Source organism: Phaeodactylum tricornutum, chromosome 5 (genome assembly GCF_000150955.2).
Source record: "Phaeodactylum tricornutum CCAP 1055/1 chromosome 5, whole genome shotgun sequence".
NCBI classification, from domain to species: domain Eukaryota; phylum Bacillariophyta; class Bacillariophyceae; order Surirellales; family Neidiaceae; genus Phaeodactylum; species Phaeodactylum tricornutum.
Genome location: NC_011673.1, coordinates 717,012 through 739,443, shown reverse-complemented (window position 1 = coordinate 739,443; position 22,432 = coordinate 717,012). Strand labels below are relative to the sequence as shown.

The 22,432-nt window shown below is 54.2% G+C and overlaps 9 protein-coding genes across 9 annotated transcripts; 4 read left to right on the top strand and 5 right to left on the bottom strand.

The window, feature by feature from the left end:
• Nucleotides 1-477: 477 nt before the first annotated feature.
• Nucleotides 478-1,089, bottom strand: PHATRDRAFT_44951 (predicted protein; the record flags this gene model as incomplete). The annotated part of the gene is made up of 2 exons (XM_002178801.1): nucleotides 883-1,089; nucleotides 478-795 (listed from the first exon to the last, which is right to left on the bottom strand). A coding segment is annotated over exon 2 (282 nt), but the record flags the coding sequence as incomplete, so codon positions are not given.
• Nucleotides 1,090-4,428: 3,339 nt separating this feature from the next.
• PHATRDRAFT_11414 (predicted protein) lies at nucleotides 4,429-5,316 on the top strand (the record flags this gene model as incomplete). The annotated part of the gene is made up of 1 exon (XM_002179020.1): nucleotides 4,429-5,316. A coding segment is annotated over one exon (888 nt), but the record flags the coding sequence as incomplete, so codon positions are not given.
• Nucleotides 5,317-5,509: 193 nt separating this feature from the next.
• PHATRDRAFT_44950 (predicted protein) lies at nucleotides 5,510-7,328 on the bottom strand (the record flags this gene model as incomplete). Its single annotated transcript, XM_002178800.1, has 2 exons — nucleotides 5,510-6,354; nucleotides 6,470-7,328. The coding sequence occupies 2 exons, from the start codon at nucleotides 7,326-7,328 to the stop codon at nucleotides 5,510-5,512; spliced, it is 1,704 nt and encodes a 567-aa protein (XP_002178836.1).
• A 748-nt stretch (nucleotides 7,329-8,076) lies between these two features.
• DER1 (peroxisomal 2,4-dienoyl-CoA reductase) lies at nucleotides 8,077-8,967 on the top strand (the record flags this gene model as incomplete). The annotated part of the gene is made up of 1 exon (XM_002179019.1): nucleotides 8,077-8,967. The coding sequence occupies one exon, from the start codon at nucleotides 8,077-8,079 to the stop codon at nucleotides 8,965-8,967; it is 891 nt and encodes a 296-aa protein (XP_002179055.1).
• Nucleotides 8,968-9,127: 160 nt separating this feature from the next.
• Nucleotides 9,128-11,956, bottom strand: PHATRDRAFT_44949 (predicted protein; the record flags this gene model as incomplete). Its single annotated transcript, XM_002178799.1, has 2 exons — nucleotides 10,169-11,956; nucleotides 9,128-10,089 (listed from the first exon to the last, which is right to left on the bottom strand). Exons 1-2 carry the CDS (start codon nucleotides 11,805-11,807, stop codon nucleotides 9,128-9,130), a joined length of 2,601 nt encoding a protein of 866 aa, XP_002178835.1. The 5' UTR covers nucleotides 11,808-11,956.
• A 486-nt stretch (nucleotides 11,957-12,442) lies between these two features.
• TFIIH-p44 (suppressor of stem-loop protein 1) lies at nucleotides 12,443-13,839 on the top strand (the record flags this gene model as incomplete). Its single annotated transcript, XM_002179018.1, has 2 exons — nucleotides 12,443-13,609; nucleotides 13,733-13,839. Exons 1-2 carry the CDS (start codon nucleotides 12,475-12,477, stop codon nucleotides 13,837-13,839), a joined length of 1,242 nt encoding a protein of 413 aa, XP_002179054.1. The 5' UTR covers nucleotides 12,443-12,474.
• Nucleotides 13,840-13,932: 93 nt separating this feature from the next.
• PHATRDRAFT_44947 (predicted protein) lies at nucleotides 13,933-18,232 on the bottom strand (the record flags this gene model as incomplete). The annotated part of the gene is made up of 2 exons (XM_002178798.1): nucleotides 16,287-18,232; nucleotides 13,933-16,153 (listed from the first exon to the last, which is right to left on the bottom strand). The coding sequence occupies exons 1-2, from the start codon at nucleotides 18,086-18,088 to the stop codon at nucleotides 13,933-13,935; spliced, it is 4,023 nt and encodes a 1,340-aa protein (XP_002178834.1). The 5' UTR covers nucleotides 18,089-18,232.
• A 2,146-nt stretch (nucleotides 18,233-20,378) lies between these two features.
• Nucleotides 20,379-21,020, top strand: PHATRDRAFT_11363 (predicted protein; the record flags this gene model as incomplete). The annotated part of the gene is made up of 1 exon (XM_002179017.1): nucleotides 20,379-21,020. A coding segment is annotated over one exon (642 nt), but the record flags the coding sequence as incomplete, so codon positions are not given.
• A 227-nt stretch (nucleotides 21,021-21,247) lies between these two features.
• On the bottom strand, nucleotides 21,248-21,994 carry PHATRDRAFT_11459 (predicted protein; the record flags this gene model as incomplete). Its single annotated transcript, XM_002178797.1, has 1 exon — nucleotides 21,248-21,994. A coding segment is annotated over one exon (747 nt), but the record flags the coding sequence as incomplete, so codon positions are not given.
• Nucleotides 21,995-22,432: the final 438 nt, after the last annotated feature.

The following is a 22,432-nucleotide window of genomic DNA, read 5'->3' as shown; positions in this document are numbered from 1 at the left end:
GTAATGGCGACGGAAGTGGCGATTCCCGTATTTTGATAACAGGCCTCGACTGCTACGGCCACCCTCTCCGGTTTTTCGAGGTCAAATTTGGTCGCCAACCAGGACGCCAAGCCCAACCCGACGAATGCTGGCAGCGCAACGCCGATGTAAAAAGGGAGATCTTGATTCCACAGCGAGGTTTCGTGATCGGTTGAACTAACAGTAACGGAGAGCGTAATCAAAAAGAGACCAGCGATGTTTCCGAGTCGATTGGCGCGTTGGTGAAAGATATAGGTGTTGCCAGTTTTGGCCGCCCTAGCCGACAGGATCAAGCCCCCGACAATGCCACCAATTACAACTACCAGACTCATAAATAAAGCACTCCAATCCAGCGACTTGACCACATCCGATGAGTACGTCCAACGCGTGTATAACATGAGGTTGACTGGTAACATGATGATGGATAGTAATGTGGAAATACCGGTCATTGCGACGGACAAAGCGAGTTCAGCGTTGAACATACTGCACCACCAATTGCTGTAGGATCCACCGGGGCTACTGGTTACCACCAACAGAGTTATGCCTGTCACGGCAGGGAGAGAAAAAGCTTTGACAACGAGGAATCCGACGAAAGGGAGAATGATAAACTGAAGGGATATCCCAATCAGCAGGGCAGCACGGTTGTTTAGCTGTTTGCGCATACTGTGGACATCCACTGTCGCACTCATGCCAAACACGAGGCAGAATAGCAGTAGGCTACTGCCGATTTCGGCAAAGACCATGACAGCTGTCTACTGTTGAATGGACTGCAAGAAGCTTGTGTTTGTTTATTGAATCCCGCAGAGCTTTTCGTCAATTGTCGGATCACCCTTTCCTGCCACAACGGGACTTTCAGTTGCTTACCTGTAAGCATCCACCCACTTCACCCATCAGTCGCAAGCTCGGACGAAGCAACGAACACTCGGGAATAAGGTTGAAAGCAAAAACTCCACGACGGGATCGAGGGCAACGATAGTAAGGTCCGTTCGTGTTTCCATTGATTTCTCGAGACAGGTGCCTGTTACTGGCTACACGGAACCAGAATGACAAACTTCCTACAGTATAGTCGCGCTAGACCGAGAGAAATGAAACGAAGCCGAGACGTGCGTCGCTTCTGGTACGGCCGTCAGAAATCAACTTGCACCACCTTATTGTTAATATCATCATGGGCAATTGAAAGATTTATTTATACGGATTTGTCACATCTGTACTATAGCATTTAATAGATTCCATCGATACGGTACCCATTGCTTCTAAAATAGCATATTCTTCATCTTCGGTCTTTCCCGTCCACCACATTCCAGATTCCTACATGCTATTGGAAAAAGAATATTGACTGTGAATAAATTGGGCGCATCGCGGTCGGGCCCACTCCAGACTCCAAAAACCTTACTTACAGCTAGAGCTGCTGTTTCGTGTCATCCAGACATTTCGCTTGAATTTATATCGAATCAATCCGAACCACTTTCTGGCGTTGCTTCTCGATTGGCTTTTCGTGCATTGGTAGCTATAGAACACTTGTTGTCCAAGTTGGCTTCGCGAGCGATGACACTGCAAGTCGGTTCCCGTAATTTTCTTTCGAAGAAGATCGAGCAGGCGCTACTTACGTAGCTTCTTAATATGTATAACTGTAAAAGAGCATACGGAAAATGCCAGCACAATCGAAAAGTCACAATCACCGCGTCGTACGCGGTTTCTGGTTGGTCCCCACAACCAGAAACAATCGCACCAGTGCGAGTGGGCTGTATAAAATATTCCTGACGGGTGGCGTTACTGACTATCCACACTTTCTCATTCGATTGTGCGGTCTTGTCGTCTACAGTGCTTGGTATCCATCCATCTTCGTTGGAATAGCGGTGGATCGTGGCTCTACAAAGGGTAAAAAATATCTGAGGCAGACCGGAGGCTACACACGGATCGGTGCTTACCAGTGCAGCCCGATCCGATACGAAAGAGTTCATGCATTTGTCGTTTTTTTCAGAGCAATAGGCGGCTGTTGCTCGAAACGCAACAACGAGGTTGCTTGCGAGCGAATCTTCCCTGGTGGTTTTGCCATGAGTGGCGACGACGGCAAGGAAGACAGAACAATTACTGTTACAGTCTTGCGGTCAAGTTCGGCGGAAAACGAGGAGGTATGGACCGATTTGCCGTAGAATCCTGCGTCAGCGTAGAGCAGTGTTCGTGTGTTGGATTTCATCTCCTCTGACTTTTTCCTTCTTTTGCTATTACTTGTTTAGTTTCAATTTTCGCTCGACCAACCGCTCAAGGACCTTAAAACTGCTATCGCACAGTCGGCAAGATTGGGACGGATCCAGCCACAGGATCAACGTCTGTTTCATATGGGGCGTGAACTCAAAACGGGTGGACGGTCGCTAGAACGACTGGGTGTTGGAAAGTTCGGGATCAACGTGATTCACGTCCATACTTCTAAGCCCGGCTACACTCCTCAGCAGCTTTCGAATCGCCACAGCGGCGATGTGGAGGTGGCTTGCGATGACCGGCGGAGACCAAACGATGCAGTCCAGCCAGCGCAACGACAACAAGGGAACTCGGACGTGGTCGATTTAGCAGATAGCGATGGGGAAGATAGTGAGGTCGAAGTTGTAGAGCAACCAGGATCCAGAGCAAGACGTGCCAAGCGTCATCGGACTTCCTAAGAACTAACGAGAGGAGCTTGGTCACATATTTTCTGCACACGTGTTGTTCGTCACTACCGTTGTACTGCATAGCTCTCCATGGCTTTCCGGTACTGTTGTACAGCCTGGTATTTCACTACACCTTTTCGGTAATGCCGCTATGTAAAAAAAAACCCGCTTAAAATATATCACACACATAGCATACAGTCTTCGCCAAACACGTAAGGGTCTACCAGCGAAGTGAACTCCAAGTAGGTGCTGTCCCTTGCATATTTGACGTCAGCAGGAGCGATGTATTACTTATTTAGCTAGGACTGCCAAATGTTCACTAAATTACGTTGCCATCAGGTAGGGAAAGCGACAAAATTAAGGGGTATGGCATCTTTCCGGCCCAATAATGCGAGGGCTAAATCCCCGCGTCCCTCGTCCAGCCATTCTTCTACGGTAGGTAGTTACAATTTACGCTATGCAAGATGTCAATTGGGTTACCAGTCTAAAAGCATATGGATGCACTCGTCTACCAGAACGCGAGCAGAGGCCGAGGCCGTGACACCTGCCACAGTCAGCCGGAATCAAATAGGCTTCGGACTGACTTTTTGGTCAGAATAAATATTGATCATCAAGTTCGGTTTGTTTGGGACGTGTCGATCGTTCGTTACGAGAATGCGACCGGCTCTCCTACTTTGATGACGAAATTCCGACATGTTGTGTATTCTTCGTAGTTCATAACGTCAGAACGACGCAGGGTATCGTCACAAAGACGGATGCGATTGCACCATGGCGAGGTACAGGAAACCTCGGTCGGATATCTTGACATCGGCATGCCGTCACACAATTCAACTAGGTATGTCTCGACAACGTTCCGGTATCCGGTCACGACGTCGATTCGACGTCACGGCAGCTGGTAAAATGTCAATCAGCGCGTTCGGACCCAATCCAAATTATAAATGATATAGTATTGAAGTGCAATCGTTTCTGATCCTGAGGATAGCAAATTGTATATGATAAGCCAATCAAATCGTCTTATTGAAAGACGTCAGACAATTTCGGTACTGCTTCCGATCCTCCGGGAAGTCTACTGCCGTAGAACTCTTGCGACATCCGCATTGCCACCGAACTTTGATTTTCCATGTCCGGAAGTCGGACAGGATGAAGTCACGTTCGTCTATGCTCACGCAACTTACTGTTAATTTTTCCTACACTGTCCGCTTGGCTGCACTCTCATTCTAGTGTGGTCGGCTACCCCAAGAGACCCCGACAACCAGAAAACGATCTCACCATCCGTTTGCTTTCCTTTCTGCTTTCCCACACGAATCACCTTATCACCACGATAGAAATAGTCCTGTCGAAGATGACATCTTCGAGATCACTCGGGCGATCACTTTTTTTATTTGCTGTTACTATCACAGCAACTACGAACGCGTTTCGCTCAGCACCTTTGGCGCGAACTGCCTTTCGAACTGTTCCGATCCACCCTTCGCGTCAGCTGGTTCCCACTCCTCGATACGCCATTGAATCTGCATCCTTTCGGCGTTGCAGTGGTCAACGCTTCCCTTTCGGAACTTCCACTACCGATTCCTATAACGAATCGAACACGGACGTGCGTCGTTGGAAGAGTGTGTTAATTCCTAGGCACGATCTTACAGTGGGTGATGCCTCACAGCCACCCCATGACGGCATGACTACGGGTGACAAGGTAGTGTTTGGGGCGTCATCCATCGCGGCAGCGGCAGCGTTTTTCTGGTTGGTAGTAGCCTCCGGTCCTGGAGCATGGCGATACTACCTTTCCGGTGGCATTTGTGCCGCCACTTCTCACGCCATCCCCGTACCGGTGGATGTGGTCAAAACACGGAAGCAAGTCGATCCTGTGCTGTACCGGAAGTCCTTCGTCGAAGCGACGAAAGCTATTGTCGAACAAGACGGCGCGGGAGCGCTACTAGCAGGACTGGGACCGACGACGTGGGGGTACATGTTGGAAGGGGCTGTAAAGTTCGGTGTGTACGAAGTGTTGAAACCACCGGTCCGGAAGGCTTTGATCAGTGCGTCGTCCACTACAGCGGCTTTCGCCTTTTTAAATTCCAAACTCCTCGCGTTTGCCACCTGCGCTGCAGTTTCAGGATTCGCCGCTTCCATCATGCTGTGTCCGATGGAGGCCGTCCGTATCCGCATGGTGGCTGAGCCGTCCTTTGCCCCACAAGGTTGGATTCAGTGTGGACTGAAGATGCTCAAATACGAAGGCGTGGAAGGTCTGTGGAAAGGAATGACGCCCATGGTGTACAAGCAAGTCCCGTACACAGTGACTAAAAACGTTTCGTTCGATTTTCTCACTCGGTCCACGTACGCGGCAATGCGACAAAACGGAGTCGTCATGAGTTCCGCCGTCAAAGTTTCCGTTCCAATGTTTGCTGCCTTTGTCGCCAGTCTGTTATCCTGCGTCAGCAGCCAACCGGGGGATATGCTTTTGAGTCTCGTCAATGCTCACAAAGGGAAACGGCGAACGAAAGACATTGTCCGGGATATTTTACGGACCGACCGCGGTATCAAGGGATTCTTCGTGGGTATCAAAACACGGCTCCTGCACGTTGGTATCATCGTAACGTTGCAACTCCTGATTTACGACTTTGTCAAGCGGCTGTGCGGAATTGCGGCTACTGGATTGTAAACAGTTTGCTCGCGAGGAATGCTCCAAAATCCGTGCTCGGAAAATGGAGGAATGCTCCAAAGTCCTTGCGTGGAAAATGAGTCCCCCCCCCCCCCCTCCAACCAACCACTAGCATCCCCTTCTAAGTAGATGCGCCTGTTCGCTACCGTATAAAGATAGACCACTCGAGCAGTAAGTGATACAAACAGTAGTGTTACATATCGTATTCATTTCCGCTTTCCATTAAACAGGTCTGTTCGGATGTGGCCTCGTTCCGTTCCTCCGGGGCCTCCATCTGGCCGTTCTCGTCGGGACCGGAGCCGCCCGCCGAGGCCGCTCCGCCCCCGCGAAAGTGGTAAACGCCCCAAGCCAGGCTCAGTACCACCCCAAAAGCGCCCAGTCCGATACTCACTTCTTCGGCGGTCCAACTCAGATTGTCCTGCAAAACACCGGCCAGTACGGCGGACAAGGCTTCGGCGAAGAGTGCCAGCGCGTATTCCATGGCCGAAACGCGTCCGAGCATTTCGGCGTGGGAAAACTTTTGCAATAAAAGCGACGAATTGATCCACAGCACGGACGATCCCATGGAGCGGACCGCCGACCAGACGCACAGAATCCAAAACGGACTCGGCAAACCGGTCAAGAGTGTGCCGACTGCCGACAGCAGCAACGAGTACAAACAGGCCAACTGCAACGATTTGGGGCAATTCATGTCGGTGTAGCGATCCGCCACGAGCGGGCCCACCAGGCAACCGATTCCGGCGGCGGCGAACAAAAAACCCAAGCGCGTGGAGCGATTTCCCAAATTTCCTCGCTCGGAAAAGGACACGTTCAAAACGTCCATGGCACCGTATCCCAGGGCTGATGAAAACTTCCAAAAGATCAAAATTCCAAAACCGGAGCCTTTGAGATACTTGTAGCCGTCCCAAATCATGCTTTTGACCAAAGTCCACGGAGACTGTGCGGGTTGTGAGACCGAGGGTGATACGGAGACGTTCCATTTGCCTCCCACCAAGGCCATTAGATAGGCACTGAGCATGTAGGTGGCACTGTCAATGACTGACAAAATCCAACAACAACAACAAGAACCGCAACGGCACACAACAACAACACGGGTGAGGTCCTATGGTTCCCTACGGACACACCTCACGCCACGGAATAGGTAGGTACGTACCGTAGCAGACTCGAATACCAACGAGGGCAACCAAAAAGCCACCGGCGGCACTCCCAAAGGCCGCAACGGCGGCGTAGGCCAACCCGGCCAAGGTAGTGGCGAGTTTGAGATGATTCTCTTCCGGAACCAGTTGCGGAATAATGGCGGAGCGTGATGGTTCGTAGAGTCCGGCGACGCATTCTTGCAGAAAGGTCGCGATGTAGATGAGGGCGATTGAATGTCGATGCATGGCTAGTAAAAATACCAAGGCGACCAACGCGCCAGCGACATCCAAACGAATCATACTCTGTCGGCGATCCAATCCATCCGCGAGTACTCCGCCAAAGGGACTGAGGAGAATATTGGGAGTGAGCCGTACGATAATGAGGGCACTGACGGCGGTGCGTGAGGTGTGGGTGGATCCGGCAGCGAGTTGTATGGCTTCAATGGCGGAGATACTGGCGAGGTAGGTCAACCACTCGCCGACGTGATTGGCAACGTAAGAGGCAAGGTAGAGTCGGAAGGGACGATTTTTGCGCAGGAGCTGCATATAGGTCAAGTGCAGTTCATCGTCTTCCGCCGTGTAATCCTCGTCGCTGCGTTCGTAGGAGGGTCCGAATTTGGAGGACGCGGCGGGCGGCGTCCCCTTGGCGTGTGGCGCGGTGTGGATGGACCCGTACGCCGCGTTGTGGTTGTTGTTGTTACTATTGTTGTGGTGGTTGGCGTCGCGCGCGGTGGGTGTCCCGGTCTTTTTGCTCACCAACTGTACTTCCTTTCGTATCCGTTTGACTCCGTGATTGGTGAGAGGTTCCGGCAAGAGTTGGAGCGCGGCAGCGGCGGCTGCCGCCACCGCGCTACCTCTCCGTTCCGTGGTGGGCATGGCGATTGCTAGATCGATGGGAAGATTGTTAGATAGCCGGGTAGGTAATTGGTTTGATAGATTGAATAGTCCTTTGGTAGATTGATAGCGTCTAACCAATATCGCCTGCCCCTTTCTCGCGTTTCCGGTTGCCCACCACTTCGAGAGACTGGCACGGTCGCGCAACGTTCACTCGCACGGACCTCTCGACCACGGTGGGGGTGGTGGGTCGGTCCTCTACATTCACGAACCCCTTTTTCCCAGGCGTGTTTCGGTACTAACTCGGCGGAAAGGAACGCCCGCCTACCCACCCACCCCACCAGGCGTGGACGCCATGGTACGACCGACACGACCGTGACAAGTGACACACCATGGCGCGAACTCTGTTTCGTTTCGATTTATAGAGTACGACACACAGTGTGGCTCGGAGTCCAATCTACGTAATACGACACTGTCGATTCTTCCAACGAAGCTATCACCATGTGTCTCCGGATATGTCACCTCCTTATCTCCGTATCGTGTCGGACACACACGGTCGCAATCGTCAGAGTCCGGCCCGGGCCCGTCCCTCTATTGGTTTCCCCCCCCGTATGTACGTACACACACTCAGATACTCGCGCACACACACACAAGTCGGCCATGTCCCGTGTCACGTCACGTCACGTCACCCTTCCAGTGATACCACCAGTCCAAAACATATCCTTCCACACTGTCGCCACACCACCCTTTTGGGCCCATCCATACCAACCACGTTCACGTCGACCTCCTCATGCCCCGTCCGTCTCCTTTCCAACCGGACTGTCTCGCCGGCCGCATTGCGTTGATCACGGGCGGCGGTTCCGGCATTGGATTCGAAATCGCCCGCCAGTTACTCCGGCACGGTTGTCACGGCGTCGTGCTCTGCGGCCGCCGGGAATCCTTTCTCCAAAAGGCCTGCGCCTTGCTCCAAACCGAAACACCCCCCACCGTATCGGTATCCTACCACGTCACCGACGTCCGGGACCCCGCCGTTTGCCGCGACGCCGTCGCCCACGTCGACGCCACGTACGGACGACTCGATATTCTCGTCAACGCCGCCGCCGGGAACTTCCTCGCCGCCGCCAAGGACCTGTCGCCCAAAGGATTCGCTACCGTGCTGGCGATTGACGCACTCGGGACCTTTCACATGTGCCACGCAGCGTATCCGTTGTTGTCGCGACGACGGGACCGCGACTCCAACGAACCGACGGCACTCGTCCTCAACCTATCCGCCACACTCCAGTACGGCGCCACGTGGTGGCAAGCGCACGCATCCGCCGCCAAGTCGGCCGTCGACTCCTTGACGCGGAGCTTGGCACTGGAATGGGGAATGGACGGGATTCGTGTCGTCGGCATCGCACCCGGACCCATTGCCAATACGCCCGGGACGACCAAACTCGCGCCCGACACGGAAAACGCCGTCGCGACGCAGATTCCGCTCGGACGCATGGGACACGCCTGGGAAATTGGGGAGGCTGTTGTCTTTCTGTGCGTGGCACCCTACGTTACTGGTGATGTACTCGTCGTCGACGGGGGACACTGGCTTTATCGTACCCCCACGGTTCCCCGCGAACGGGTCGCCGAACTGTCCCGGAAAGTGGAACGCCAAAGCCGTGCACAGGCTCCGCAAGCCAGTTTGTAAAAATAGTTACTCTTTGCGTCTACAATACCACACTTCTTCGTGTAACAACAACGTACCAATGTAAAACTCCATAAATTACCATACTTAACGGTTCCATTGCAAACCGTTGCCACTACCCTAACCACTGTCGCCGTTCCCCCCGTTCCAGTCGACCCGACCTTTAATAATTGTATCCTCCGGGATTGTTGTTGGCCGGTACCCAAATACCCCGGACCGCATCCCATTCCATTCCCTTACGGGTCCGTCCGGCCGGACGCAGGTACAAACCGTCCTTGTTCAGTTTCGGTTCCGTCACGGGTGCCACCGTTCCGTCGGCCGAAATACGTTCCTTCACCCGCGCCGCGGAATACTTTGACGATTCCATCATTGTCATCATGTTGTCCCCACCACCCATGGGGTAGTACTGGGACTGTACCGGGGTGTACGACGGCAGCACGGCCACGCGCGCGGCAACTTCCTGCGGAACGCTCTGTGTCGAACTCTGACGCAACGGCGGCAGCGCTACCTGGTGGTAATTGTTCAAATCCACCCGCACCTGCGCACGCGAGCTCCCGGTGCCCTGGTGGGGCAAGTCGAATTCCGCCTTGGTCTTTAGCATACGACGCCAGGCTTTTTGCCGCTCTTCCTCGTTGTTCCGCAACTTGAGAGCCAACGTGTTGACTTCCTGTTTCAAACCTTCTTCGACACGTTTGTTGCGCTGCGTGATTGTCTCTCCCGTCTTGGGATCGATCGCCCCCTGAATGTTTGGTGGCTGCGGCGGATTGAAGGGTTCCTGAAACTTGGTCAGGGTCAGTTTACCCTGCGCCACCAAATCGACCGCGTCCACAACATCCGCCAGGCAGCTGCCAACCTGATTGGCGATCGCGTTCGGTCGAGCCGTGTACAACCGCGTCGCGTGCGTTCCCTCCGGATTGCGACCCCACTTGGACGGCAACAATTGCGCCAGCTTCTTTTGCTCAAACTCCCGACGACGCTGGAGGTAACGGGACTTGTACACGGCAAAGTCGTTCTGGTACTCGATCTTGATCTTGGTGAGTTGATTGCGGCTTTCGTGCGCAAACATTTGGTACTGACTTTCCGCTCGTTGACGACGATCGTGCAATTCGTTGGAAACGCGCAGTGCTGCAAAAGAGGTAAACAGACAACGTGAGCGAAACGTCACAGTAAGTGCCAGAAGCTTACTTTCCACCGATCGGCGTACCGTTGTTGTATTCCTTAGTCACTTCGTGAATACGTTGACGAGCGTGATCCCGAATGGACGTGGACATGAGCTCCGCGTGGACCCATTTGATGCGCTCGAGATCTTGATCGTAGAACGAAGGTACGGCAGCCAACGAAATGGGCTTGACAATTTTGCGCGCGTGTTCTTTGGCCTCTTCTTCCTTTCTTTCTGGCTTTTGGGGCGTTTCCAATTTCGCGTCTTCCTTGCCGACCGTTTTCGTAGGGCTCTTGGTTTCTTGCTTTTCGTCGGTGGCGGGATCCGACTCGACCTCCATAGCGTCGTCATCGTCGCTGTGGTCCTCTTTCTTGACGACACGTAGTTTCTTGGCCGAGCCACTGTCCGTCGCTTCGTTGACTTTTTGAGGGGACTGTTGCGGATCACGAGCGTCCTCACCCTCACTACTAGTATGATTGTTGTCCTCGGTGGCTTCTTGCCAGGCTTGTTGATAACGTTGTTCCCAACAAAAAACGCGATTGTCCAAACCCAAATCGGCAAAGGTCGGTTGATCCGGAATTTTCGCGAGCAGCGAGGTTTGCCAGCGCATAAACTCGGCCTGTTTTTCCTTGAGGGTCATGTGTCGGTTGGTCGCGTTGACGCCCGCCACGGCCGTGACACCGAAGGAGGCCTCGTCAATGGGCTGCGCGGCGGCGAGGTAGGCGAAACCCGGTGGCTGGTTACCGACGGGATTCGCGTTCCAAACCTTGTCGTAGACATCCTTGTAGTCGCGGAAGGCCTCGTAATCCAGCTGCATCGCGTCGCTCGGATCCGTGTCGCTGGGGACAGGGTCGGCCTCGTGCGGTGCGGGGGTAATGGATGCGTGCGTTTCGGGGTGTGGTGAGGCGGCAGTGGAGGGACCGTGTTCGGCCGGAGTCGGAACGGTGGCGTCCACGGGTGTCTCCTTCGTGTCGGATGGATCTTCCACCTTGACGGGATGTTCATCCCTTGGTTCTGCTTCGTTTGCGCCACCCCCGCACGCTTGTTGTTGTGGTAACGGCGCCGGAGCGCCAACACTACGTTCCGATAGATTCGTAGCGGTTTCCCGGGCGGCTTGGATCCGGATTCTGGCCTGGTCCTGACGTTCCCAGTGCGCCACGAGGGCGGCGACGGCGTCGTCCTGTACGTGCAAACGGAGTTCGCCGTACTTGGGCAACGCGGGAACCCCGACGTCTTCTCCGTCCATGACGTGCGCGATGCGATTCAATCGACGCGCCAAGCGATTCAACAATTGCCGACGCAGTTTACGTCGCAATAAAAATTCCACACCGAGTCGTCGGAGTGTGGGAGATGTATTGGCGAACCAGTCGTGATGATGATTGTCGTCGTCGTGAGCGACGTGTTCCAAACGATCGTTGCCGGACGGATCGAGTCGGAGGGTCCCACGGCCGAGCGCGAGCAAGAACGCGGCGCCGTGCGGACGCGTGTCGACGATGCGTTGGCGGAGACGGACAAGCGTCTGGTGCAAGTCGACGAGGGCGGCCGTTTCGGCATCGTTGCGTTCCAACGAACGGATCAGAAAGGCACGGTGCGACGCCGATTGCTCTTTCGGATGCGACGGAGGCAACCCTTTCGTTCCCTGGAGTGCGTTCCGTGCTTGCGCTGCTCCCCGACGACTCGACATGAGCCTTGTCTCTCTAGCAGTTCGTTCGTTCGTTTGTTTGTTCGTTTGTATCAAGGTGAGAGCCTCAAAAGAAGGTACTTCGGAAGGAACGACAATGCGAGTACGAGTTCCGGTATTTACTCTGTGATAGGAATACTACACCTCCTATCCTATACACACACTATACACCCTCACCCGACCAAAACCAGCTACGGCATACAGTCCCCTCGCGCACGCAATACCCACCGGAACCGACTACCGAGAGTGCACGTCCAAAGAATGCCGCGGCGGCCATGCCACGCAGACGGCGGCACCGCGCGCACCGGAATCCCAAACTCCAACGGCGGACACGACAGTGACTTCTTCTTTTTTGAGACTAAATAACGTTTCTTTCCATTCTTTCCCGTTCCATTATTAGAATCGTATGTCGTCTCTGGAGAACCGCTTTGTCGTTCGAATACTCACCCCCCCAACCCCGTCAAGCCTTCACCCGATGGCAGCAATAACCCTCACCGGTGGGAAACAACAGGGGTTTGCAAAGCGTCCGGAACACAAGTTACGGCACAACAGGAAATAGAATGAACCACAAACCGTCCAACATCTCTCGATCTTGCTTCCATTACTCCTTCCTAGCCCCGATTTTCTGGAGTCACCGGCGTCTCCAAATTCCTTTCGATCTCGCTCTTCCATGTCCGCAGCTACCACTACTACTACGACAACCGCCGTCGGCAGCGACCCGACGACGTCCGTGTCGCACGCGTGGGAGGACAACCGTAGTCAGAATGCGTGGGACCAGGCGGTGCGGGAAGACGCCACGGGTCGCATCGTCGTGGCCTCGGGAGACACACTCGCGCAAGCCATTCGCAAACGTCGGAAGCGATTGACGCAGAACGACTACGCCCAACGCAATCGACGTGTCGTCCGGGACATGATACGCTACGTCTACGTCTTGATCGACGTCTCGCGTTGGATGCGCGTCAAAGATCCGGTACTGCCACCCGGCACACGCATCGACGTCACCGTCGCGCATTTACAACACTTTGTACAAGAATACTACGACCAGAACCCGCTGTCCCAGCTCGGATTTGTCCTGCTCAAAAACGGGGAAGCCGAAATACTCACGCAGCTTTCCAGTAGTAGCAAAACGCACAAACTCGCTCTGGACTCGGTGGCGCAAATGGCCGCCGCCGAAGGTCCCAGTGGCGGCGGCGAATTCTCTCTCCAAAACGGCCTAGAACTCGCCGGTCGCTCCTTGGGTCACCAACCATCGCACGGCAGTCGCGAAATCGTCCTAGTCACCGCCGCTCTCTCCACCTGCGATCCGGGATACCTCCTCACCGAAACCCTCCCCCGCCTCCGCCAGGCACAAATCCGCGTCAGCTGCCTCGCACTCAACGCCGAACTACACGTCTGTCGTAAACTCGCCGACGAAACACACGGCGTCCTGGGCGTTTGTCTCGATCGGGCCCACCTGCGGGATTGGCTCCGCTCGCAGACCGTGCCACCACCGACCCTCCCCTCGAGACCACACGGCTGCGCCCTCGTCCGCATGGGATTTCCCACCCGCATTATCGCCGACGGACCCGAATTCGTACACGCCACACGACAACAAACCGTACTGGCACGCACCGCCTACACCTGCCCCGTCTGTCAGGCGAAAAACGCCGCCTTGCCCGCGGATTGTGCCGTCTGTGGACTCCAACTCGTACTCGCACCGCATCTCGCACGATCCTTTCACCATCTCTTCCCCGTCCCGCCCTTTCGGGAAGTCCAGCCCGACACCGCGGTAGTCTCGAATTCACAAGTGCCGGTGGTGGCTTCTAGTGCACCAGTGGTGGTGCTGGCATCCACCCCCCTCCCCGTGGCCTCGTCGCAACAACCCCCTCCCGAATGCGCCGCCTGCTTGCGGCCGTTTTCGGGCGACGGCGTGTCCGACGATACGGAAGGACAGCTGCGGTTTGCCTGTCCCGACTGCCACCAAGTTTTTTGTGTGGATTGCGATGCCTTTCTACACGAAAGCTTGCACAATTGCCCGGGATGCTTGTGCCGGTAGTACGAAGAACCTACGGAACCCATGCTGAAAAAACGTATTCGAGAGTGACTCATCATGCAGAGCATTTAACTCCAATCCTACTAGCAGCCTTAACTATACTAAGGCTCCCGAGGTGGAAAACGCCGTGTAGGAAAAGACGGTATCATTGGGACCGGTGGTATCCACGCCATCGGGTTCCCGCAAATTCTCCATAAAACTCGAATTGAGCACATCCATGGCCGATGCTCGTTGCGACGGATCAAACGCACACAGCCGCAAAAGCAGTTCCATGCCGCCGGGCATGGCCTGCAAAATCTCACGAGCCTGCCGGATCAGAATATTGGAGCCTGCTCGAATCGAAAACTGTCGACTGTCCTGAAGGTACTGCGCGGCATCTGTTCCTTGTTTCTTACGGACCGGGCGCCCCCCTTTACCGGGACCGGCATGTTGTAAAGTATCGGAAATCGCCTTCCAGACTTTCGGACACTTTTTCTGATGAAATGCTTCAGGAACACCAAAAAGGACCAGATAGCGATAAAACGTATCGTAGAGCGTATCGTCTGGTTCGCCTTCGACAATGTTTCCGGCTTCATCCTTGTAGACGTCGCACAATATTACACTACGAATCGCATCGTAGCCCTTGACTTTTTCTTCTTCCCAAATTCTACGGAGCTTCTTTTTCAAGACCGGCGGGCAAACTACTTCTTCCAAAATCTCTTCGTACGGTGCGTGACCGGTAAACAAATGCAACATGCACAGCCCGAGACCAAAACAATCGTGACTGTGCCCTTGGCGCGCCTCGTCTCCAAGAATCATAAAATCGGGAGGCGTATTCTCAAGGGTGGTAAACTGAGCAATTGTTACAGGCTGTCCATTCGTATCGGCCTTGATGTTGGCCGTTCCGTAATCAGCAAGCTTGGCAACGACTGCTTGCTCCGACGGCATCCGCAGCGAGAACATATGCGATCCCAATCCGTACCGCATCACTACCGCGTCAGTCTGAGCAACAATATCTTGCACAAATATGTTCAAGAGCTTTAAATCGTAGTGTTTCAGCGAGAAGCGGTCCGCAGCAGCGTGCAAAGCAAAGGCAATCTGAAAAACAAACGCCTGTGACATACGCGGATCCAGCATCTCGTTGGGCTGGCGTTTCAAAAACTCTTCTGCATCTCCCTGACGACACAGTTCCATACGGATGAACTGAAACCGACCTGGATGGGCATCCTTGGGTTTTTTAGGTCCCGACTTAACCTTGACAAAGGACTTGCCTAGAGGCTTCTTTTTATTGGCATTTCCCCAATGTGTCGGAGGTGGGGCGTACGGTGACGTGAACACTCCTCGCGTCAAAATAAAGTTCGGACAGACTCCTCTTCGGGTCAAAGAACTGAGGAGGGCAGACACGGCAAGCTCGGCACCGATGGTCTTTTTGTCCGTAATTGCGTCTACGTCCATCACCGATACCGCCTCTTCAGTTCTGACTGCGGTGTTGTAAACCTTGAAGACTTGTTTGAACGCTCCTTCACTCAAAAAGCAGCCCCACGGAAACTGGCCCGTCAACTTGTTCCAGGACCACTCCATCGCTTTAGCAGCCGCGGATCGACACACAACAGTGTCGGTGCTTTGATCATCTTCCTCCAAGCTCTCCACCTCATCCAAATATCCAACGCTAGCCAGCATCATGGTGGCGTGGGCGGTTGTTGCTGCGTCCGCCCACGCGGTAGAAACCAAAGATGCCTGGCACAACAGTTCCCGCTCGTTCAAAAAGCCAAAAATGGTGGTCAAGATCCCCTCGTCGACGGCGGGACAGACGACCGTCGCATCCTTGTCGGCCACTGAAGGCATGGCTGTCGCCAACGATGCCATAGAAGGAAACTCATCACGGGTGGACAAGCATTTGCTCGGCTCTTCCTGCAGCTTTCCCAGGACGGGAAAGAGGGATTTGCGGGTCGGCAAGACTGGTTGGGTTGCTTGCGTTGCCGATACGTACAGAGACATGCGCTGGTGTTTCGCGTATGACGTTTTGCGGCGTCGTAACTGGCGCATTTCATCGACATTGTATTCTTGAACTTGGGCTGTGCTTTCACACGAAGCGATCGACATTCTTTTTGATTCGGTGGCTTCGATCTCGGCTACCGCATCAAATTCACACGGCAACAGCGGTAACGATGACGTTGGACTGGGCTCCCGAGAGCCTCGGATCCCAGCCACCTTGCAAGATTCTTCGAAGCGTTCCGTGAGCTCTCGCGATACGGCTTCGTCACACGCCGACGAGGTTCCCCAGTCTCGTCCGTGCACGGGACACGATCCCCATCCCTGGTCTTGCGTATTGAGCGGACTGCAAACACCAAAAACGAAAAATTGTTGAAAAACAAAAACAAGCAAATACTAAGGGTCGGTCCAACCAGTCACCTTCCTTCGACAAAACTTTCATACACACACACAACGCATTGCAGATCGAGGGTACGTACGTTTCCAAACACTCCGTACCGGCGTTCATGGTGACGGAATACGCGCTGTAGCTGCTCCGGACCGACGCCAACGAAAGTTTGCCGCCTTTGGTAGGGCTGGTGTGCCCAAGCAACTGTAGGTCACGTGACCATACGGGGGCATGGTCGGGGACGGGCTCCAACGTGACGGTGCGTGTCATATGGACGGCGGTGGACGTCGCGCGTACACTGAGGGATTGCAGGCCGTGCGCTAATGCGTCCGTATCGGGATCCCGCCAGTCCGCATACGGTGGGGGGTCCAACACCAAGGACGCGACTGAACTAGGCCGTGCAATGGTTTCGGTGTGGATGGGAAAGGGAACGGCTTCCGGTTGCCGGGCGGTCCATATTTCCTTTTGCTTGTAGGCGAGAAGCGCCGATTCCAAACGCTCCTTTAGCTCTTGCCCCTTGGCTTTGGAGATCGACAGGTAGGTGGCAGAATTCCCAATGGCGCGCAGCGTAAATCCCAAAGTGCGGGTGGTCCAGCACAAAAATGCCGAGCGGCGGACATTTGTCCAGGAGAGTTGGGGCGAAACGGTCCAACTTTCCTTACCAAAGAGTTTGGTCTCCTTACGGAGACAGCGAATAATGTACTTGAGATCGTCGTAGCTGGACATGGTGGCAAAGAGTTGGTCGTCGGGGTTGGTCGGGATGGGCTCGACCGACGCGGAAAAGGTGGAGGGAGCGGACGGATGGAGGTCGTCTTCGTCCTCATCTTCCCTGAAGGATGTGTCGGGAGAATGTGGCCCCGCCGAGTCACTATCCGAGTCGACCTGCATGGGCCGACAATCTTGCGCAGAGAGAAGAGGAGATAACGAGGTGTTGAGGGGAGTACGCACGGATTCTGCTCGTAAGAGCGGCGCAAAAGGGACATCCGAGCCGGGGGAAAATATGCGAGAACGAGAGCGTATTCGACGGCCCGAATGGGAACCACTCGACGCGGGGCGCGAGGCCGACAAGACCACGCGGTTACGGTCTCCATCGTTGTAGTCTCCGTCGTAGTCGTCTTCTCCATACTGCGAAATGGGAGAACCACATACACCGCGTTTCCGGGAGGAGGTGGTGGTCTCCGTGGATGAGGAGCACTCGCGGAGTGTCTTGGTTGGTGAGGACTCCAGGGATGGAAAGGAGGACACCGATTGACTAGCGAGATAAGCGGGTCGGTTGGTCATTTGCAGACTGTTGCAGCGGGCCAGAACTTTGGCCTTGCGCGTGGGAGCGTACGGCGAATGGTTAGGATGCCCATTTTCCCCGAAATCCAAGGGCGTCTCTTCCGTGTAGGAATCACGCAAAGAGAAGGATGAGACAACCGTCGCACTCCGTACCAGCGTGTGTTCCGTTGACCTCGGAAATGCCAGCGACTGTGAGCGTCGCAGGGTTTTCGGTGGCGGTTGCCAGGGGGAGGAAATGGCACGGTCTCGCGAATACGCTTCGGGACGAGGAACGGGTGGTGGCTCGGTCTCGGATACACTGGACGCCGAGCGTTGGTCCGTAAAAACCGATGCGGTAGTCTCCAGAGCCCACGGTTCTGCCAACGTTCCGCTGGCCTCGGCGGATCCTTCCCGGAGCCAAGTGCTGTTCGCCCGCGGCTTGAGAAAGTCCGTCCGTCCTAAAAATCCCGCAACGTTGCGACTCCCGTACGTTCGGCGCGGGCGCGTACCCGTTCCTGTAGTCGGGACTTTGGGCACGGGAGCCGCAGCAGCGTTCGACGAGGACCAAGCCGTCAGCGATGGCGTCGATTCGTTCCAATCCAGAACCGTCTCATCCGACGCTTCGGACGACATCGTCGACGCGGCCAACGCAAGCTTTACGAGGCAATCCTAGCACTGTCGCCCACTTTGTGTACAGTAGAGCGTTGTGCCAACGGAATTGCCGAGTGAGTTCCAGAAAAGATGAGAAGGATAGTGGTAATACGGGGGTGTTTCGAGACGACTACGGCACCGCACGGCGACAAAACACGGGGGTATAAAAGGTCAACGCCGGCCTTTTTGGCGTTGTCATTTTGGGGCCTGGCGCCCGAATCCCTTGCGTGTGAAAAAGAGGGCTTTTGGGGGGTTCGAAGCGTTCGCCTTTGAATCTCACCCCATCTCTATATAAGCGGTGGGGACGCCGAACGTCTCGGTACTCCTTATCTACAGAAAGGCGGGTTGCTATCTACATTCAAATAATTTATATACATTAAAGTAACTGTACAGAAATTTATGTTCGGCGACGCTCGATCGGAGTAAGTGTACGCCGGACGACGTTGGTTTTGCTTTCGCTGGAAGCGCGGTATGCGAGCGGAAAAGCCCGCGCGCAACACGACGGGCGGACCATAAACAAGGGGTAGGGGTTTTGGGCAGTGGTCGAATGTACTGTAGGCACGCGGAGAGAACCGACTGGAAGACGACGGCCCGGATCCGTGAAAAGAAATTGGAATCTCTCTCTTATTTGTCGAGACTGCCCAAATCGAGTTTGAAAGTTCCAAGCGGATGTAGTGGAAGAAAAATTGGAAGTGTACCAACTTGCCGAGGCATGCACATAAGAAAGCATCAAGAATAGACATTCATTCAACTCAAAGTTTGGAAAGTGTTAGCTAGGCAAAGACTCTTGGTTAGTATTGTCTAACTACATTAGAACTATGCTGGTGGCAGCCCAGAAATGGAGTTTTACAATCAAGGAGCAACTCAGGACACATGCCTACATTTTTTCAAAGCAGTCAATTTTGATTACAGAGAGCATTTGATGAATTTCAGCTGCACATTTTGGAACAAATGAGAATAAGAAAGAACTTTGTCATTGCCGAGAAGATCTACATTTGATGCTTTGTAGAGTAGATTAACTCACACAATTGGGATCCTAAATCCACGGCTTTTCCAGATCCAAGCTTTGGTGACTTTTCAGAACTATAGCAAATGCCTCATGAGTTGTTTATTCTCCACAAGAAAGAAATTGAGGGTTTGGAGAAGGTGTCGCAGAGGACTCTCATGAATTCTTTTTTACAGTTATTACACACAAAACACCCAATATCGGAAGCCCTTGCAATTGTTATAACCTATGAGCAGATAAGGCTGAAACGAATTATACACAGCAAAGCGTTGCATCCTTCTGGATAAATAGGGCGGGGGGGATTGGCAAAAGTCTCGTTAGGTTCCGACTTTGGCATGGACTCCGATTTGGCTGGAATATGACAGAGTAAATCCAATCGTAGCAACAGGGACAAAGATCCGTGTAATTTGAATGGGGGCTAGGGCTACAGCAAAAAGCCGCACGACTGTGAAAGGTCTCCTACGCGAGATTGGCCGTGTAGAGATGTCAGCACCACCTTTTTCCTTGAACATACTCTCACTAGCGGGGTTGCGCTCACTTTCTCTTTGGATTCCTACAACTCGACAGCACAGTACAGCAAGCTATTTACAGTAACTAGAGAAAGTGGACGCACCGGTCCCCATAACTTTCTTTTCGAACGGCTAGCGGGGCTTGTCAAAGAGGCCGCAAACATTTACTCTCGGAGTCGACGGACACACGCCAACAACAACAACAACACACACACTCATGTCCGTTCCGGCGTCCAACCTCGACGCCGCACTGCAAGCCCTGGCGCGGGGGGACGCTTACACTGTGGATGAACAGTACGCCGCCGCCATCAAAGCCTACACGATTGCGGTAGACCGAACAAACCCGGCCGACACGTCCGCAGGCGCAACGATCCGCTTCCGGGCCCGTTCCCGGCGAAGTGCCGCACTTTTGGCACTCGACCGCCACGCCGAAGCCCTCCACGACGCCACCGCGGCCTTGGCCGAAACGGTGGCGGCCGACTTGAACATTGGCGAAGAGGAACTCGGGCGTCGGCGACAGGGATTGGCGGCGTTGAGACTCGGGCGGTACGACGTGGCCTACGAGGCATTCCAAGCGGCCCGAGACTTGGCGGCACAACACCAGCGGGATACGACCCGGCACGATGCGGATCTGGAGCGCTGTCGTCAAAATTTGGAACAAGCCGCGCATGTTTCCACCAACGCTACCGAAACTACCGGAACTGTGGCCACCGAAACCGAACTCGACGTTGCGGACACTCCCGTACCTCAACCAAAACCCACGGCGCCCAAGTATCAGTACTACCAGAGCGACAAGGTCCTGACCATTGCCATTTTGGAACCTCACGTACAAGCGGACGATTTGCACGTCGCGTACAACACCCAACACCTCTCGGTCGTCCTCCACAAACAGGGTCACGAATTTGCCGTCCTCCACGGCACCTTGTTCGACAGAATTGACGTGGATCGCTGTCAAACGGTATTCCGTGACGAAAAGGTCCTCCTCAAATTGCGCAAAACGGAACCGGCCGAATGGCACGAACTCTGGAGCAAAAACAAGTCGTCCGATTCAGTGGCCCCATCGACCGCCCCGACGGTCGACCGTAGCAAAAGGGCCACCCCGTACGCCAGTCCCCGCGACTGGTCGGCCATTGAAAAAGCCCTCGCGGAGGAAGAAGCCAACGAAAAGCCCCAGGGCGACGAAGCCATGAACGCTCTCTTTCAACAAATCTACGCCAACGCGGACGAAAATACTCGTCGCGCCATGACCAAGTCCTACCAAACCTCTGGGGGGACCGTGCTCTCCACTAATTGGGACGAAGTCTCCCGCAAAGATTACGAAAAGGAACGCGTCGCACCCGCCGGAACGGAATGGAAAACGTGGGAAGGCGATAAACTGCCCATGGCCGACAAGGATTGACGAATGGAATAACTTAGGAATTTGTATAGAGTAGAGTTCAGGTGTTTTTTTTGAAGTGAAAAGATAGTGGCTGTTACAAAAAGCGTAGCGAGAAGGTCTAGAAGAAAAAGGACGAGCGCGATGTGGCTGGTTTTGTTTGCCAAAAGGGCACGCCGGGAAGCGTACACCGTTCGCGTACGGTACGCTCTTTAGCGAAAGTGCCTCATTCTACCGTCGAGGAACATACTTTACTCGTACCGCGCCACCACACAGCTCACGTCGTCCAATTTCCCGCCCAGTCCGTTTTCGTAGTCGGGATCACCGTAGCGTTGCGCGGCCTTGGCGTACGGTGTTGGTGCCTGTCGATTGAGCGAGACCTTACGCGACCGGTCCGACAATTTCTTGGCTAATACGGACGGCCGCGGACCCGCCTTCGTCACTACTTCCATAATCGCTTCTTCGGAGAGATTGTCAAAGACTCCGTCCGATCCCATGACAATGACGTCGCCGGGGACGAGCTCCAGATTCATGCGCGTACCATCCCGTGGTCGATCCGGGGAGTCCGCACTCAACTGGTACGGACAATCAAAGTAGTGGGAAATTTCGCGGCTACGTCCCGCGACTTTGCCGTCCCGAATGACGATACACGCCGAATCGCCCACATTCAAGACCCGCAAAAAGCCATCGTCCGTGATCGAGGCAACAATTGCTGTCGTGGCGCCGGTGGACTCATCGTCGCAAATGGACGCGGCGTTGGACATGATCTTGATCATTTCTTTAATATTCAAAACACCTTTACTATTGACGCTGCTGATCATTTTCTTGACTTGTTGCGCCATGGATTTAGAATACAGTGGCACGCCGTCAACTTTGGTGGCACCCGAGACACCGTCAAACACACCAAAAGCCCGACCTTCGGTAAAAACAGCATCTTCCCCACCCCAACTCTGTTTGGCCGGATGGGGTAGTACGTAAGCGCCCATGTCTATCTTGACGGATGTTTCCTCCGTCGGAATGGTAGAAAGCCTGTCCGTGTAGGACTGTGATGTGGACGAAGTGGCACTCGTCGCAGCCGCTGCGGTAGTTTTAACTTCGTCTACCTTGGAACGAATTGAATTGAGAACGTTATCAATCATGGCGCCTCCCGACTTTTCTACCGGCTCGGGTTGGGGCGCCGGAGTGGGTTCTTCACGATTAAAGAGATTGCCGAACCAATTGGGTTCTTCCACTTCTGTCGGTGCGTCAACGGTAGTTTTTGTGTTCGACACGGATACTTCCGAGGATTGTCCGTTCTTTTCGTCGAACAGAAAATCGAACCAACTCTCCTTCTCTTCCGCCACCGGAGCTGGTGCCGGAGCTTTGGATCGCTCCAACGTTGGTTCACGACTCTGCGGTACTTCCTGGGATTCCATCGCTTGCGCTGTGGTAGTTTT